This window comes from Petromyzon marinus, chromosome 4 (assembly GCF_048934315.1).
Source record: "Petromyzon marinus isolate PM22_M1 ecotype Great Lakes invasive population chromosome 4, UKy_Petmar_22M1.pri1.0, whole genome shotgun sequence".
NCBI classification, from domain to species: domain Eukaryota; kingdom Metazoa; phylum Chordata; class Hyperoartia; order Petromyzontiformes; family Petromyzontidae; genus Petromyzon; species Petromyzon marinus.
This window is the reverse complement of record NC_133670.1, coordinates 14,386,154-14,404,436: the sequence shown is the minus strand read 5'-3', so window position 1 is coordinate 14,404,436 and position 18,283 is coordinate 14,386,154. Positions and strand designations below refer to the sequence as shown.

Below are 18,283 nucleotides of genomic sequence, written 5' to 3'. Positions count from 1 at the left end.
TAAAATAAAAACCACGTTTCGATCACAACACAAGCGATCGTTAGGTCGCTTCTGACGATCGCTTGTGTTGTGATCGAAACGTCGTATTTTCGTTTTTTTAACCAAAAGAACCAAGAATAAGTCTACATTATAGACTGCCAGGACGCTCACTCAGGTTAAGAACCAGGCTACAGTCTAAAATATAGACCTCCAGTACACTCACTCCGATTAAGAACCAGACTACAATCTACATTATACACTAACAGTACACTCACCCAGCTTAACAACCATTGCTAGTCTAAATTATAGACTGCCAGTATTCACTCTGATTAAGAACCAGGCAAAAGTCTACAATCGTGTTTTTTTATTCACTTTATTTTTATTATTTTTATTCTATCTACGTGACTTTACCTAAAGACCCAAAGAATATGAATTCCTGCAGTCACGAAAGTTTCAAGTGAAAATTTATTGTAACTTGTACAAATATTATATGATGGAAATATCTAACGTATTAGAATAGAAAAAATATACTAAACTACAAATAAGATGGAATAAAGGACAAACAATATCACTAAGATGTTAAAAACAGGACAAAAAAACCCATTCTGGAATCAAATCGTGACCCCGAAAAGCGAAATTTCATCGGATCACTGGGAGGGGCGTTATTAATGAAATGACTTGAAATATATATAATGTTCTGCACAGTCCTGAACCCAGAGCTTTTCCAAGCTCTGATGGCTTCCCATCATTGCGGGCTCAGAGCCTGTGACTTCCTCACCCTAACAGAAATAAAATTTGTCTTGAACTGCAGCACAAATAATCTAAATGATCCTATTCACCTTGCCACATCACATGCAAGCACCGGAAAAGGCTATCTTGGAAAACACACAACATGTGTTTGAAATTTGTACAAATGGTAACACGACTCAAAAGTAAAATTCCTCCGTGTGCTGGCACACACTGTGAGATGCAATAGCAATAAGGTAGTGCTGTAAAAATGAATCTTTTTACATTTTGTTAAAATACACACAGGTAAATATATAGCAATGTGTTTAAGCACACATCCATGCACACAGGGGTCAGCAAACACAAACCCAACATAAGAAAACATACCCTGCAAACAGACACTGCCAAAAAGCACACACAACACCTCACCGAACAGTCGTGTGTTTTATTGATGCAACAACACCCTCTTCTGTCTTCTTTTGGGAACACACACACTCTACCAATGGCAATCAAGAGGCCAAGACGTGGACTGCAAATTCTATTTCACCTTCTCTCATTGCGCACTGTGGCCAATGCCACCCCCCACTCTGTAGTGGCCAACGTTCAAGATGAAATGCCATTCATTCAGGATCCACCCCACAAGGCCTTGTTAACCCTTTCCCCATTCCGAGACGTCTGCAAGTTGCAGGGTGGGTCCCGGTCACCGCTGAATCTCGGAATGCACAAGCGGTTAGCGTTAAATTTATTTAGAGAGGCATAGCACTGTTGTTTTAAAGACATTGTACTCACCGCAGAAAACTGTAGCAACATGACCGCAACTCTATAATCGCTGGTGCCAAAATGTGCCACACCCTCCCCCGCATGGCCTTGTGGGGGCCTTGTGGGAGCCTTGGTACGTCTTCCGACCTGAAGACGTACCGATAAAGATATTTTATTTAAGTTTTTCTTCCGATTCCATTCCGATGACAGAATCGGAAGAATAATTGATGACGCACACATACATACGTCATCAGAACAGGAAAGGGTTCAAACGAACGGCCAAGAATAAAAACACGGACAAGGGCCATGACACCCGCCCCCACTCCCGACTACGATGACAATCGCAGGTGACAACACAAACTAGCTAAGCAGCTACGGCGCTCGCGCATCGCCCACCCCCACCTGTGATGCATCATCCTGATGACGGTCTTGGCCATTTCCGCAGGGAAGCGCGCGTCAAGGCAGAAGTGGGCCAGGTGGGGTGGCAGGCCCTCGGGGAAGACCGGCAGGTGGTAGAGCAGCTGCAGGAGGTGCCTCTGCGTGGCGGCGTCTGCCACCAGGCTGCCCACTACCCCATCTGTCGGGTCTACAGGAGGGCAGCGTAACCAATCCGGCACTGTTACTATACCACGCAGCGGCTGGGTGGCCCACTGTTCTGTTGCAGCGCTCTCAGGATTGTCCGTGTGTTTTTCCAACCTTTAATAAAAATGTAATTACATTTTTTTTATAAATTCAAAATAAGCAAAGTTTCCATACCATTCTGACTGCACTATACAATAACAGTCTACGCAGGAGAAAGATGGAAAAAAGATTATTGATAATTGATGGACAATGATGAATGATGGATAATTTATGATGGTTGATTGATGGATGATGATGGAATAAAGGGAAAAGATAAAACAAAGCGGGCACTTGAACAACAAAGTCGCAATCACAAAAATCCCGGCAATTGTCTGATGAACCAGAACCTGCAACTAATCAACTGTCATTGCCAACCTCTTCACCCAGTTCACCTTTCTCTATCTGAAGAAGTTAATGAACAGATCTCACACCTTTGTGAACTGCTCCAATCATCTGTTTCAGGTGATTGGAGCTGTTGCTCCAATCACCTGAAACAGCGTAAGACTTAAATTAAGGCTGTTAATGATGATTTAAATGTTTGAATAGTTAAATTTACAGTGTTATGTTATAATGAATGTGCAACACAACTCATGTATTCCATTGTTTTTTTTAAGTGTTATTACAAGGATTTATGAACCATGCTTCAATTCTCTCCAAAAATAAAAATCAACCACGCACATTAAGGCACAAACATAATATCATACGATCATTTATGAGATTAACAGATATGCCCTGTTCATTTGTAACTATATTTGAAACTGTATTGTACTATTTTCACCATCAGCCATGATCTATCCACTGCTGGATGTAGGGCTCCCCACAGTGTCACCATTCCTCATGGTCCTGCTATGCTTCTGCATTTCAGCTGATCTCGTTACTCCATCTCTGTGGCAAGCAACCTCCTTTGGTCGCAATTCAGTCACCGGTCTCATCCAAAGCCGATCATCCCTTTGAGTAATGTGTCCCTGCCCAAACCCACTTAATTTTCTCAAAAGTCAATGGAATGTCTCATTTGCATTTGACCTCTTTCTATCTCTCAGTGCAGTTCCAATCAGTGCATATTAACCTCCTATGACATATGGATCGGAAACACGCATATTGACAAAGAAAATTGAACAAAAGTTTAACATCATGCAAAGCAGCATCGTGTAATTGTACTAATCTCCCATAATTCTGTCCCTGAATAATAGGAACCAAAGAAAACATTCCTGAAGAAACAAATGCAAACATGAATTAAAACTATTGATTTGCCATGCACGCTGATGCAGTATGTGACAGGCATTTCCACCGCGTGACAGATTAGGATTCACACAATCCGCAACGATGCTGCTGCTGCTCAATGTCCCTCTCCCTGTGCACACAGCGACCCCCACCGCCCCCCCTCCCCCCCCCCCCTTTCTAACTCGGGTGAACGTACCGTAGATGTGGCACGCGTGGGTGGACAGGCTGGCCAGGAGGTTGCTGTTGGCGTGGGCAGCAGCTGACCGGATGACCTCCACGAGCTCAGCCGAGAACGCGGGGCAGCGAGCACCCAACTGAATAAGCTGCGGCGGCAGCGTCATGAGCCAGCGGGACAGCACCTTGCTCCTGAAATTAACCGCCGGTGGCAGGGCCACAAATTCGAAGTGATGCATTCTCTATCTTAGAGTGGAAAAATCCAACAATTAGCACACGTGTTTACATCAGCTGAGATGTATAAAAAATACCATGCACAAATGCTTTTAAATAAAAAGGAACACTGGTACAAGTGTCCCGCCTGCCATCTCTACAGTTCTCATTCTCACCAAATACGGCAACCCCAGCTTGACGAGGGCATAGAAAACTACAGTAAAAAATACAGCAACATAAGTACTGACAAACACAGGACACGTTAAGAGACCTCTTCTGAAGAAATTGTCTCATTTATAGCCAGTTTCTGCACACGCGCGCGCATAAACGCAGGACCGCAGCAGCTGTTTTTGTCGTGACCCCCTCGCAGCCACGAGATGCATTTAACACCGAACTCTCTCCCCTCTGTGGGAGACCCTCGCCGTCCTCCACAAAATACCTGCGCACGTGGACCGAGGTTTCCCCCTCGTCCACGTAAAGGCTGCGGAAGAAACGCAGCATGCGCAGGCGGTTGGCCACGGTGACGCTGCGCTGCTGGTACTCCGCAAACACGGCGCGCAGCAATCCCTCCACACGGGCTGCGGGGGCACACACGCCGGCAGGACGCGCAGAATCACTGTCTGCAACTAGAACCGATCGCCAAATGCCCCGGAAACGCCTCTGCTTCCTCCAGCCCAGGGACACGTATTAATTTAAGATAATGTCAAGAAACACAAGCAATATATTTTTTTTTTGACCTAACGAGCACCGACTCGCTCGTATTAGAGAAAGCACAACCCCAATTCTTTACGTTGATTGGAAGTGACTGCTGACGCTGGTGAATTCCTCGATTTTTTTCTGAAAAAAGTCTTATTCTTCCAAGTAACAACCGCTAAATTGCCATGGCGTTATTAGTAGCAAGGAAACATTTACATTTTCATGGGTCGCAAAGTACTCATGTCGAAAAATGTTGTGCAAAGCTGATGATGGGTTTTAGCTCTGCTCTTCAAGCAGAATGCCTCCACTATCAGTCAGGAGGTTAATGTTCTCGAGTATTAAAAATTTTATGGGTGCTGCGCTTTCTAATAATGTTAATTGCATTTTAGGCAATTAGTAAAAAACTTAAATAATATTTACAAGTTCAACAACCTGCACAGCCATCATTCTAAAAGTCCATAAAGTTGTATAAGTTTACCCTTTGAAGCTGTAAATTTTAACAGTTATTCCCGCATGCAACCAAGCAACCAGTTTCTCTTTAGTTCAACGTTTAATTTTGACCACAGTGAAAATGCCATCTCTCTAGCCAAAGCCTATTTAACCAGCCACGGGACGTGTCGACTTTACAGTCATGCTGTAATATATTCTTACGTTAAAGCATGTGACCTGTGCTGCGAACTTCCTGTTATAAAACGCTCAAAATTGCCTCGGAGTTCAAGCGATGCCCATCAAGGAATACCTCCAGTCACTAATTCACCTTTGCACAAGACAATAAAAACTCTGCTCTCACGAACATTACATTCTTCAAGGTGTTTTTTGTCTCAAGGTGTTGTGTGTTAAAAGACGGCAGAATTACTGGAAACGGCAACTCAACTCTACTCACACAATGGCTTTCCAGTAGAACAGTGCATCACATGAAGACCATTTAGCCAATGTTAAAAGTGTTGGAGTGGATATTCAGTATAGTGGTGGTGGGGGCAGCACAAGAACACCCTACTGTATTGACAGTGCTAAATGGTAAAACAAATTTCCAATATTAAAAGCATAAATATAAGTAGAACTTCTTTGTGTAGCTCCACATGTAAGTAACTCGCCTTTTGCCCATCCAAGGACGGGTGTATTGAGTAAATATAAAACTTGCAACCGAAAAGCAGACCGCGACGTGATGTTCATTGCATCAATTCGTGTGCAGTTTGTAAGGCTGCGGTGACACAGACCTATTTCATTTTAAGGTTATAATCCCTTGTTCATCATGACGTCCTTTTTACTTTGATGTCTCAACAACAGCGTCACGGAGATCACGTGACGTGAGGGTTCTGGCTTTGTAGTGAGGGTTGTCAGTTGACGCTGAGGAGGGGGGAGGAGGCGCCTCGCCCCCCCATGTGGAGTGACGTCGGCCGCTAATTATTATTAATGGAGGGGGGGGTGTCCATTTGGAGGCCGTCACCTGTTAATGATTATTAATGAGGGGGGCTGTTCGATGCGGAGTGACGTCACCCACTCATGATTATTAATGAGGGGCGGGTCCATGTGGAGGACGTAACATCTTCATGATTATTAATGAGGGGGGGGCTGATCGACGTGGAGTCACATCACGCGCGTGACACACTGACATTCTTGGGTAAGTATAGTGGTAAATATATTTTTAGTCCATTTGCCTATTGGCTCTTCCAGACGAATCTTATCAAGCAGCATTTAAGCAATCAAACTCTGGACCGATTTCAACTTTCAACAGCAGTCAGGCTTGTAAAACAAATACTGCTGGGTTGCAAGGTATGAACACTCCAAATAAATTATGGACCCCATTGAACACAACAGCATTAAGAACAGACAAAATAGGAAAGACTTGATTTTTTACTCGTGATTCAGATGAAATACTACAATTGTCACTTGGAAAAAATAGCATAAGATGGCAACCTTCTGGCTGTGCCTATTTACCAATCCCAACCTACACTTCAGTTGACAGTTCTGCAACCGTGATGTTGCCGCTGGACAAGCCAAACATTCCCTGGTCATCCCTTCTGCCTCCCTGCCATTCCTACCTTTAATTTTTCTCCCCAACATCGTTTATTTGTCCCCTGTCCGATCCGTTGACCAAAATTTATGCTACCTACACCGACGCTTGCCTGGCCACTCCTCACTCTTAAATACATCCACCTCCCATCTTTGTCTTTGGCAGCACTTACCCAAGTTCTAGGGTACTCTAGAACTCATGTAGGGGCTGCCCTTGGACTAACTGGTGAAAGTCCCTGGCTTTCCATTGGTGCAGGGTGCCGACCCCAAGACCGGTTGGTGAATAGGCCTGGCTCCACGTGGGTGCCCTGGGAGTTGGTGGTGCTGCCCGACCTCCCCCGACTGCTCCTGGGGCTTTTATTGTTGGTGCTGGGCCCCGGATTCTCCTTCCCAGGCTGTGCTGCATTGTCCCTCTCTCTCTCTCTGTCCCTACCATGATTTGTTCCACCAAACGTCCGGAATTTAGATGCCCTATAAATTCACAGTTGTTATTTAGGATCATATATATATTCACACTACACAATAATAATACAGTATTCCTTCCAAAATACCAAGAGACATAAACAAACACTGGATCTTACGGAGCTGTTCATCATGTTATTTGCGCCAATGGGTCGCAATGCATACGTAAAATATTCCATTGCATTACTAAGTGCCAGGAACAAAAGTTACCAGGCACAATAACTGTATGCAGGACTGCATTAGACTTTTTTTGTGTAGAGCCATCTCTATTATGCAAAAATGTATGGAAAAAAAACACTAATATGGTGAACCCCCCCATTCTATGTCATTATGACAGAATCACAGATTAGGACTGGAAAATTCCATCCCTAGAGGCACAAAAGGCACAACGAAGAACGGCAAACTTAGGCACCTCACACAGACGCATCACCTGCGCCACAGATTATCATCCTTTTAACTTGCATTTGCATAACAAGAGTTAAACTTGCTTTGCGCGTTAATAAAATATGACCACCAGTCTTGGGAGCCTTTGTGTTGGTGGCAGCAGCAGTACTATAGAACCATTGTTTTCTCCATCTGGCAAGTGAGTTATAAAGGCAAGAAAATGCATTTTTAACTTGCGATTAAGTGCTGATTACTGCCTGTCAATTATGTCTTGATATTTTTATCCCACACTCCAAAGCTACATGGGCAACAATTAAAGCAGCTTTGTGTGTCATGAAATAATAAACAAAAACTTTGTGTCCTCAAAAACAATCCATGTGAAATTAATGCAAATTAACAAAAATGCAGACAAAGACAATGAAAGCTGAGCATAAATGTTAATGGAAAATACAATTCTTAGAATTTAAGGTGTAGGAGGCTAAAACACAATTTATTGTGCAATAATACACACCTCTGGATTTCAAGTAAGCCACGAGCAGTCAGACATGCGGCACAAATGCAAAACCAATGGTCCACTACACTTAAACCGGAGCAGAATTGCAACAGCAATACTCAAATATCCCCCATGTAGCCTTCAACAGACTGTTGGGGTAAGTGCTGGTTGGCACCACTTAAAGGCAACATGGTGCTCGGGGAAGTGGTGTAGCCAGCACCGCACCTGGTGGCCATATTTTTCTCCTCATTGCTGACCAATACACACCACACCAGGTCCTCATTTAAGGCCGAGTCGACCTAGGTGAGGCCCAGGACTAGCTCATACATTCGCCAATAATTTTAGCAGTGGACGAAAATCACTCTGTCTACCAGGCTCATCGTGCAGTGTGATAAACCACTACGATACTGCGTGCGTGCATGCGCGTGCATGCGCGCACGCAAGCTTTACAGTCACTCACTGTACACGCACCTTGCACGATCTCCCATCCGCTCTCGGCAGCCCTGGTAGAATGCACACAGCTCACCCGTACCTTGAGTGTGCAGAGTGGCCAGGAGTGTACGGACCACAGCCAGCACCGTGCCGAGGTGAGTGGAGGGCAGGCGGCTGCCCCCGGAAAGCAGCCCTGCCACGTAGTGCTCCACGGGCTCCAGGGCATCCGGCTGGGCGGCACGACGCCCCGCCGGTACTGTCGCCGAAGCTCCCCACCCCCCGGGCCCGCAGCCGTGCTCTGCCACGGAGGCCAGCAGCTCGGCCAGGTTGAGGTTCAGACCCAGGACAGTGTCTTCCGTTACCTCGGTTCTGACATCCACATTGCAGGGTGGCCGCGCACAGCCAATGTGTGACACGTGCCAGAAACACACACAACGGTTTAAACGTTTGATGGGATACTTACAAAAAAGCTTCATGTAGATCTGCAAATGGAAGGGGTTACTGCAAGGGTTTTCCAGGATGTGCTATATAGCTCTCCAATGTATTTAGAGAAAGTGCTTGAAGTTCCCGGTACATGGAGAAAAAAGTGGCACGTTCAGCTCAACTACGCATGGTAAGTCCTGAAACACACATTGGTAAGCTATGGATATGTTTACGATTGTTTTTCCTCTTGCAACCGTCTTTAATATTGTTACAATAAATATTTGGTTTAAAACATGTGATAGAATACGGGTAAAGATTTTTTAAAAACACTATAAAGAGTTAAAATAGCCACAAACCTGCAATAACACGTAGCGCAGGTTTGCCTCACAGCAGTTTGTTTGCATTGAGATACATTTTGTTTTTACAGCTCACATTTGCCCCCTGGTGGCCAATACGCCTTAAAGCATGCCCCACCGGTCAATGCCTTGCCATCCCCACTTACAATAAAGTAAATCCCAGCCTGTCCACATGTCAACCCTTCAACATGTTTTACTGGATAATGCCAAGGGTCACCTACACCTAAGAGTATCGTGTACCCAAGTGTCTATTGCCGTGTTTGCTGCAAAATGGAAATTACGGAAGTCAGACCGTGCTGGCCGGACTTAAAATAATTAAAGACGTACCCTTTTATCGCTCCTTTTTGCTTGGATTTTCTTGCCACATTCTCACACATGGAGTACGGAAAATTCTTCAAGAAGTGTGATTTGAAATCGGTGAAATATGTGTCCCGGAAAAATGTTCCCTGGAAACGAAAAATACCAAAAATGTCAACCAATTAAATATAAGACTCGCAAACATCACCTGCAGTACCAACCAAAAAACAAGAATAAAAAAACACAATACATTTATTGGATCGATGCCACAATGTTAACAACGTGCTTACAACAACAAAAATACATTCTTGAAAACCGACATGAGCGTGGGCCTCACCAGGGTGCGACCGTGCCGGATCACCAGCCTCCACAGCAGGAGCATCGTGTTGGCTACCTGCACCATGACGGCCAGACCCTCACTACCTGGGATGGGCACGTCTCCATCCTGCGTGGCCAGAGCCGCCTCCACCCAGCACTCCAGAAGAAGTGGCACTAGGGTGTGCACGAACGTCCGAACGCCCTCCGGATGGGACAGGTCATTGCCAACCACCATTTCGCTCGAGTTTGCCATGCTGACTGGACTGAGAAAAAAATAATGCATTTTACAGAGTGCCTCTTTGGTTAAGTGTTAAATAGAATTAGTATAGAATTCGTTTTATGTGAAAAAACTGTCACCAAACGCAATTTTTTACTTGTCCGCTTTTCAAAAAGCCACGAGTTAAAAAATCACTTTGGAGTAAGTCAGGTCAAAGTAATTTCCTGCTCAAATGACCTTTGCCTGGCCAATAATCTCCCAGTGATATGTAAATCCAATATAATTTTGTGGGACGTTAACAGTTGTTGTCCTATAAAAAGTCTGGCCCCCTCTAAAGGATTGTGGAATTTACACCACTGTCCAGGGTCATCAACAAAAATGATCACTGTTCCATGCTCATTTGAGTGGGGAGAAGCGTCAAAATTATAGCCAGGCTAAACCAGTTGGAACAGAAAAGTCTCCCTTCTATTCCACCATGTGCGGCTTGATGGAAGGTGATGGATGAGGTTTTGTGACATTGCAAAATGTCGGCGCAGCCACCAATTATAAAGCGGCCCGATTATTCGATCACATAAAAAGTAGTTAATTAAAATGTTACAGACAAATGCCTAATCGTACCGGCTCTAGTTAAATGCTCACCATAGACGAAACGTCGTGGCCAGCATGGGCCGTAGTCCCGAGTGTTCAAACACCTCGACGCCCCTCTGGCAGCTCGGCCAGTCCACGTGCAATGCCTCCGCAGGGCGCACCTCTCCCTCCCCATCCGTCTCTCGATGCACAGCGCCCAGGAAGCGGGCGAGGCGCACCAGCACGCGCAGCCGCCATTGCTGGGACGTGAGCTGCCCACTGGGGTTCACGAGGAGGCGCCGAGGCGCTTTATCTCCCTTAGCCTGTGACCACAGCGAACAAACGGGCAAAAGCACCGCGTGGGTGAAGAGACACACATGTACCGTAATAGTATTTTAGAGACGAATTGCTACATCGAGCAACGATTATGACGAGGCAACTATTCGCATGCCTCCAGTGAATCCTATAAAGCACAACAGGAGTATAGGTTTCTGGACTGTGCATTTTGAATACCATCTCACTATGTGCAAAAATACTCAACAGCCCAGAACCTTCTTTCTAACAACTTGAGACTCACGCGAGGGATTCATTTGTTAAAGAAAGACTGTTACTGCTGTAAATAAACAATCATCGATTTAAACATTGATTAAATTAATTGGCCAAATATCCCAACAGAATCAGTAAGGCTTTCCTGGGTAAAGGACATTATTTATTATCGGTAAGACTGCTGGCGTTATAATGCTGATTGTGCAATAACAATACAAAAGTATAGGTTAAATGGTACCAACAAGGAACCGTTTGTTCAAACACATTTCTCACTTCCACTAGAAAACACCCCAGGGCACAATGTACTTAGAAGCTATATCATTATCATTTATTATTTACACCGCACTTCCAAGGCAGTAATTCTCGAGGTACCAGAACAAAGGGGAATGTCAGATAAATACTCGGTTTAAGGAAATCGTTGCAAATCAATATTAACGCCCAAAAATAATACAATATACAGTAGACAACATCCCCAAAAAAAGTTGAACAGCTAAACTGTGCTTGAGACTCCTGTATATATTCGCACACTATTTTAAATGAGAAGTCTTTAAATGAGCACTTAAATTGAAAATATTGCGTGCATTAATATCCATGCCTGGCAAGTTGGTCCACAACTTTGTTATTAAGGGTAACAAAAACTGGCCCCCAACCTGCGAGCCTCCCCGTGAGATGAGCTGGACGAACAGGCCCAGCAGTCGCAGGCCACTGGCGGTGCGCACGAGCAGCTGGGGCAAAGTCTCGAGAATCGCGTCGAGGGCCTGCAGCGCGTCGAGCTGCACGCCCTCGCTCAGGTGCGTCATGGCGGACGCCAGGTGAGCGCTCAGCGTTGGCACGAAAGGCGAGAGTCGGGCGGCATCCACGCGGGGGTAGATAGAGCGCAGCACGGCCACCACGCCCTGCCGCACCACGGCCTCGCGGTCGGTGAGCAGCGGTGTCACCTGATCCACCAAGGACGAAAGATGCTGGGGGACCAGCTCGGGGTGAGCCTCCACCAGCTCCTTGAGTCCCCCCAGGGCACCATGCCGCACGGTCGTGCCATAGTGGCGCAGCTGCGTCAAAAGGGTCTGTGTGCGACAACAGACGGTGACACACGTCACGTGTTGCTACTTCCGACGCACGCAGACACGGGAGTTAAAAAAAATAGTACTTTTTGGGAAATCAGCAATGGCTGTCCACTGTCTAGTTAGTATAATCCTCATAGCTGAAGGTTGACGCCCTTGAAAGATGCATTCAATCTTTTGTAATATTCATCATCTCATGTAGTCCCATCCAGCGACTCATTTTGTACCACTGATCTGTTTCCTTCCTCTTCCATTTTCCCTTGCAGAATCATCTTTGAATGTCAAGCATGTGCAAAGTTATTTTCATCAGACTTAAGACGCTATCTGGTACCCATCAGATTAAAGTGAATGTATTTGCATCTCTAGCTTAGAACCTTCAATGGAGACGAGTACAGTGTGATGCTCGTTTGAGCATTTTTCAACACATTGTGACTTGTTTACTGCGATTAAGTTGCAATGTCACGAAACAGTCACTCACACCCACCAAAGTGGCTTAATAATAATTGACAACTTATTGCGCACAAAAGGAGCAAATTTAACAGCGTACGCTCCACTATGTACGCATGTACGTTGAACTTATTTTGCACAGTACATAGCCGACAGTGCTAAACAGAGGTGCATTAGTCGTTTCGAATACATTTTGTACGTATATAAAACCAACTAAATGTTAACACTTACATCAATGCTAAGTTTGCGCTTGGTGGTGGGCTGCGAGCCGGTGGCCTTGAGTTGTTCTGGGACGGTAATAGCGCGCGTCTTAAAGTTCGTGTTGGTCTCATTGTCAGCCCTGGGTTTCTTCTTCCCAACCTTGAGCTTCACTTTCTGGAAGTCGGTGTCCCGCTGTCGTTTCTTCGTCATTTTCTCTTAGATTTCTCGATGCCTTAAGACAGCAGTCATCCAGCACATTGGAACACCGCAAACGTTAGGTCTCAATTTTCTTACATTGCAGTTACAGGAACTGGTCATCAAGTCCACGAAGCACAGTATACATGCCACGCTCTCTATGGCTTAGAAACAAACACCATATGGTGTTAACAATATAAATTCACACTTTAATGTGTCTGCATATTGAAGCAACATGCACCCCTATCACTTTCAGTCCGCACAAAGCAATTTTACAATGCAGTTTTAAAAGCACAATATCGTTATTGCTCGAGTTCACTGTGCAGGTATATTATGGTAGTGTATGTTGTTTAAAATTGTGAATCAAGTGATACTTGTGTACATGCACATTTATATCTGTATATAGTATACAACGGTATGTTTCATTACATCACCGAGTAATGTATAATACTATAAGGTAGTACACGCCACGAGTGAGTAGTGGTTGTGCCCAGTCCCTCTAAGAACGTCACATTTCACTGGCTCAAGGCTGCCAACGGAGATCAAGACATTCCTGGGTGATTATAGCCGGTATACGCGTTATGGGCAACAGAGGGTGGTGCAACAAAATTCAGTTCTGTACTTTGGGGCCGTCCATAAATGACGTCACGCACCTGGGGGTGGGGGGTTCAGACATTTGTGACGATGTGACGAGGGGGGGGAGGGTCAAAAATCTGCCAAAATCGCGTGACGTCATTTATGGACGGCACCTATCCCAAAAAACTATCAACTATTTTATTTTACCAGGTAAGGCGCACTGAACTACAGAGCTCTTTTTCAGAAGCGGCCTGGCTATAAATGATAAGCTCAAATTAGTGGCGGATTATCACGTGGACACTTATATCGGCCAAATACTCCAAGCGCATGTTTATAAATGTGGAGGGAAAAAAGCGGAAGCCTCAAGAGAAAAATCCACGCGACCTCCGGGAGAACGTGCCAACTCCAAATACAGCACGTGTGTATATATACACACATATGCGTCAGGGTCGGGATCGAACCCACGACCTCATGCACACCGGACGAGGTAGTTAACATCTCGCCAGCGCAGCGTGGTGGATCCTCATGATCGCCGAGGCCCGTTTTTGTTACGTTGTGCAATATTCCTTCGGACCATGTACTCGGTTCACGTCAATGTTTGTTTGTCCCTTGTTGCTGCTTCTGCTGCTGCTGTGTTCACGCACCACGGACCTGCCTTGCAAAACAGCCGTGCAATCGGCTAAGCGGGATCATCCTATTCACAATATTTCAAGAGACCGCAATGCATGTTGTGAATGCGAGACGGTGGTACTTAATAACGTCACGAAACAGTCCGTAATGAGCCGCAGGTTGCCGAACCCTGCACATGGTGAACTGGACTTCCATGGTGAACTGGACCTCCATGGTAAACTGGACTTCGACGGTCAGGGGTCGGCCAACAAAATAACAAGACGAGGCATTTTTTTGTTTATTTCAAGAGCCACACTGTAGTCCTTTAAGAGCCGCACGCGACTCCGGAGCCGCACGTTGCCAACACCTGGTGTAACAAATCATACAAACTCACAACGCATCCACCATGGGTAAGACAAATGGGGAGGGGGGGAGGGTGTACATAAATATTGAGTTGCCACACTCACCCCGCGTCCGCGCTGCAAAAAGAAATATCCCCCCCCCCTGGGCCTCCTCAACAAGACCGTGATGTTGTCATACTCAGCGTGGCGGCGATATCCAATCCTGCCGTTGCTGATAACGAAGTAATCCTGCTGCTGCTGCTGGCGGTGAAAATGACGAAGATCACGCGGTGAAGACGTCCAACACGGGAGCGCGCACGTGGCTCCCGGCAGTGTGCGGAAGCACGTGGCGGGCTGGTGACGACGACGCGGGGCGGAGTCCCAGCGCGGACGTCGCGTGACGATGACGTCACGGGAAGGGCGCCTCCCCGGCACCGGATTTTATCTTGTTGGTTCTCTCGGTAAAGTCACGTAGAATGGAGATAAAATAATAATAAAAATACAAATAATACAAATAAAAATTCGCACCACGTTTCGGAGGAAACACATCCCCATTCTACGTGACTTTACCGAAAGAACCAAGAAGATGAATCCCTGCAGTCACGAAAGCTTTAAATCGAAATTTTACCGGATTTTATTGTAATTGATGTTTCAGAATGCAGAACCCTGAAGTCTCACGCTATCTCCGTAACGCTTTCGTTAATAATCATGAGCGGGTGACGTCACTCCATATGGAGCACCCCTCATTAATAATCATGCAGGTGACGTCACTCCACATGAAGCACCCTTCCCCCCTCATTAATAATCATGACTGGATGACGTCACTCCACACAGAGCACACCCTCCCCCCCTAATTAATAATCACGACGGGGTGACGTCACTCCACACAGAGCACACCCTCCCCCCCTAATTAACAATCATGACTGGGTGACGTCATCCACACAGAGCACACCCTCCCCCCTAATTAATAATCATGACTGGGTGACGTCATCCACTCAGAGCACACTCTCCCCCCCTAATTAATAATCATGACTGGGTGACGTCATCCACACAGAGCACACCCTCCCCCCCTAATTAATAATCATGACTGGTGACGTCACTCCACACAGAGCACACCCTCCCCCCCTAATGAATTGCAATTCGCCCGTCCTTGTACGGGCTATAGGCGAGTTAATAATATAATGCTCACAATAACGATGGCCATTTGTAACAGGGATGCGATGAATCCGGCGACAGAATGAACGCTAGAATACGTTAGTGCAGAAGGAAGCCAATCGGCGTCAAGGGGTGGCCTGAATACTGCATGGGGGAGGCTGGTTTTTTATATTCTTGCTGATCCACAAATCGCCTCTTGAGAATTCAGGTTCTCACGCGACAGGAATCGCTTTTTTAACGATTTAATAAATTTTATTTGAAGCTTTCGTGACTGCAGGGATTCATATTCTTGGTTCTTTCGGTAAAGTCACGTAGAAGGGAAACAATAAAATAATAATACAAATATAAAACAATAAAATTCTCACGACGTTTCGACTGCAACACAATGCAATCATCATCAGGTGTGAAAACCACAGCAAGAACATTTTCTTGTTTTATATTTTTATTATTTTATTGTTTCCCTTCTACCTGACTTTACCGATTTATTAAATGTTACGCAGTGGTCAAAAACATACATATCACAGCTTGATCCGTGCTCGAACGATTAAAGGTGCATTGAAAAATTTGATACTCCGACTGATGATTCTGTTGTTGTGGAGTAACTCATGCAGCCAGCTATGACTCTAGGATTTGGTGTTACATGTTGTTTATGTAGTTTATTGTAAAAATTCGGTCACAATCCCTGTGATCACTGTTACGTTGCAATTATGGCTTTATTTTTTGGTGATTTCGAAAAGTTTTTTGGTTTGGACATGTTTGTTTTGTTGTAATAGGAGTTAGACTGATGGCCTTAATCTAAGTTTTCTTGTGGTTGTTGTGGTTGTTGTTTGACTTGCATCCCACTGGGATTTTTTGCACACAGCGTTGGTGGTGTACGGTGCTTTTTTCACGAATATTTTGCTGGGTTTTTTTTCATGGATATTCTGTTTGCACAGTCACAAAGTCACTTTAAGATGTTTTCTTGTTCGTGTTTTAGTTATTTTTGTTTGTTGTGGTTGCACCCGATTCAAGAGCCGAATGGCTCACAGGGCTATACCAAAATAAATAAACTGAAAAAAACTGAAACTGATTCCCGTTCACTGCATCGGTGTTGCCAACTTCGCCGATTTTGTCGCTTGATTTCCACCCGACACAGCCAAACACACCAAGGTGTTGGATTACCAAAATACGTGCCAATCGATGTCGTTGTGATGTTACAGCTGTCTCAGTGCTCTGTAACAGGTCCGTGACTCAAGCTCCCTCGATGTGGTCTCTGATCCCAAGCCCCTGGGACCCCTCTTTTCAACAGCACCAGATGTCGTAACCAGACACCGAACAGCACAATCTGGAACAATCGGATTCTGATACACGCAAATTATCACGGCTCCGTAATGCAATAATGTTATTCATTCCTTCATGAAAAAAATAATTTACTTTCCAAATGATGGGCCACCTTGTTGAACTATCATTTGTGGCCAGGTCTCTTCTGAAAAATAAGTTCATACCTTAGTGGGCTTTGCCTGGTAGGATGGGGATGGTTTAGTAGTATTTGTACGTGTTTGGGTGATTCGTTTACTTTTATTGAACTTTGTACTACTACTATCATGTTTTTGTACTGTTTGTTGTAACGTTATTACCCGCCCCTTCTGGACATCTGTGAAAAAGAGCTTTATAGCTCATCGGATTTCTCCAGTATAAATTAATGTTTGTATTTCTGATTTTGTATTCTTTTGCCCTGAACGTGTGTAGGGCACTTATCCCAACGTACCTTCAGCACATCAATCATGCAGGCTGTAATGTTTGTACATTGCCATGAGCTTTTAATACTGTTATTAAAATCCGCACTTCATGCCCAGCTCATTTTTAAAACCTCCACTCAATGACTTATTTACGTTCTATTTCCTAAATTAGCTAATAATTTTAATTGATGCGAATCCATAATACATCGTTAACGTAAGAGGTGCAGTAAAAACACACCGACATTATTATGGTCGCGCATTCAACAACAGTAATAACAGCCATTCGCCACGAAGTGCCGGGGGCATCACGACGGCGCTTGTGCCAGGCTAGGTGCACCTTTAGCCCATGTGAAGTGTCGTAGACTTGCGCATCCAACACACATTAGGACACAATACAGTAAGGAGATAATAGTCATCATTTAATGTCATTCCTCCTATTATCCAGGCCATAGCTGACCACATACACCCTGTGCTGATTTTCATCCCTCCAGCGAGGTTGATGATAATCGTATTTGAGAAATAACCTTGTATAGCCACACTTTCAACTTTCATTAAGGAGCAAATACTTACTAGCCGTGTTAACCTTTCAGCCCATACAATAACGATTGGGAAAATAGGATATGATCTTCTATTTACATTGTATATTGCTATCCGCATAGATCGTGTCTTTGACCACAGGCTGCAACAGTGGACAGCAAAATACAGATTCCTAACTTCTGAATTAACTATGCATTGACATTTAAGCTGAACTAAGTGTCCAATCGGTGGGTTTAATCACAATCATCACATTACGTGTTTAGGTATGTGCTTCCTTAGGCAGACGTGGAACGAATGCAATTATCTGCAATTTGATGATCAGCACTCGACCCGTGGCTCTTTGTGGTCACAAGCTGGTGCTAAAAATGCGTCAACTGTGAGCAAATAAGAACTTTAAATAGACAACATGTTATACGTCCTGTAAAAAAAACTTCTTATTTCGCACGGATGAATAGCAGCAGATTAAAGATGTAATTTTCGATTTGTTATCCACTCCATTGTCTGTTCAGACGCAGAGTGGATCTCGTCCGTTCTTCCTTTAAAGGA

General features: G+C 44.8%; 1 protein-coding gene across 1 annotated transcript in view; it reads right to left on the bottom strand.

The window, feature by feature from the left end:
- Positions 1 to 15,019, bottom strand: part of TEX10 (testis expressed 10) — a 48,036-nt gene extending 33,017 nt beyond the window's left edge. The window contains exons 1-10 of the mRNA XM_032946071.2: positions 14,454 to 15,019; positions 12,637 to 12,838; positions 11,548 to 11,961; positions 10,424 to 10,674; positions 9,587 to 9,830; positions 9,280 to 9,398; positions 8,274 to 8,542; positions 4,133 to 4,271; positions 3,503 to 3,672; positions 1,867 to 2,050 (exon numbers count right to left, since the gene is read on the bottom strand). Coding sequence (XP_032801962.2) covers positions 1,867 to 2,050; positions 3,503 to 3,672; positions 4,133 to 4,271; positions 8,274 to 8,542; positions 9,280 to 9,398; positions 9,587 to 9,830; positions 10,424 to 10,674; positions 11,548 to 11,961; positions 12,637 to 12,816 — 1,970 coding nt within the window. The 5' untranslated portion in view covers positions 12,817 to 12,838; positions 14,454 to 15,019. The remainder of the gene's footprint in view (positions 1 to 1,866; positions 2,051 to 3,502; positions 3,673 to 4,132; positions 4,272 to 8,273; positions 8,543 to 9,279; positions 9,399 to 9,586; positions 9,831 to 10,423; positions 10,675 to 11,547; positions 11,962 to 12,636; positions 12,839 to 14,453) is intronic.
- Between the last annotated feature and the right edge of the window lie 3,264 nt (positions 15,020 to 18,283).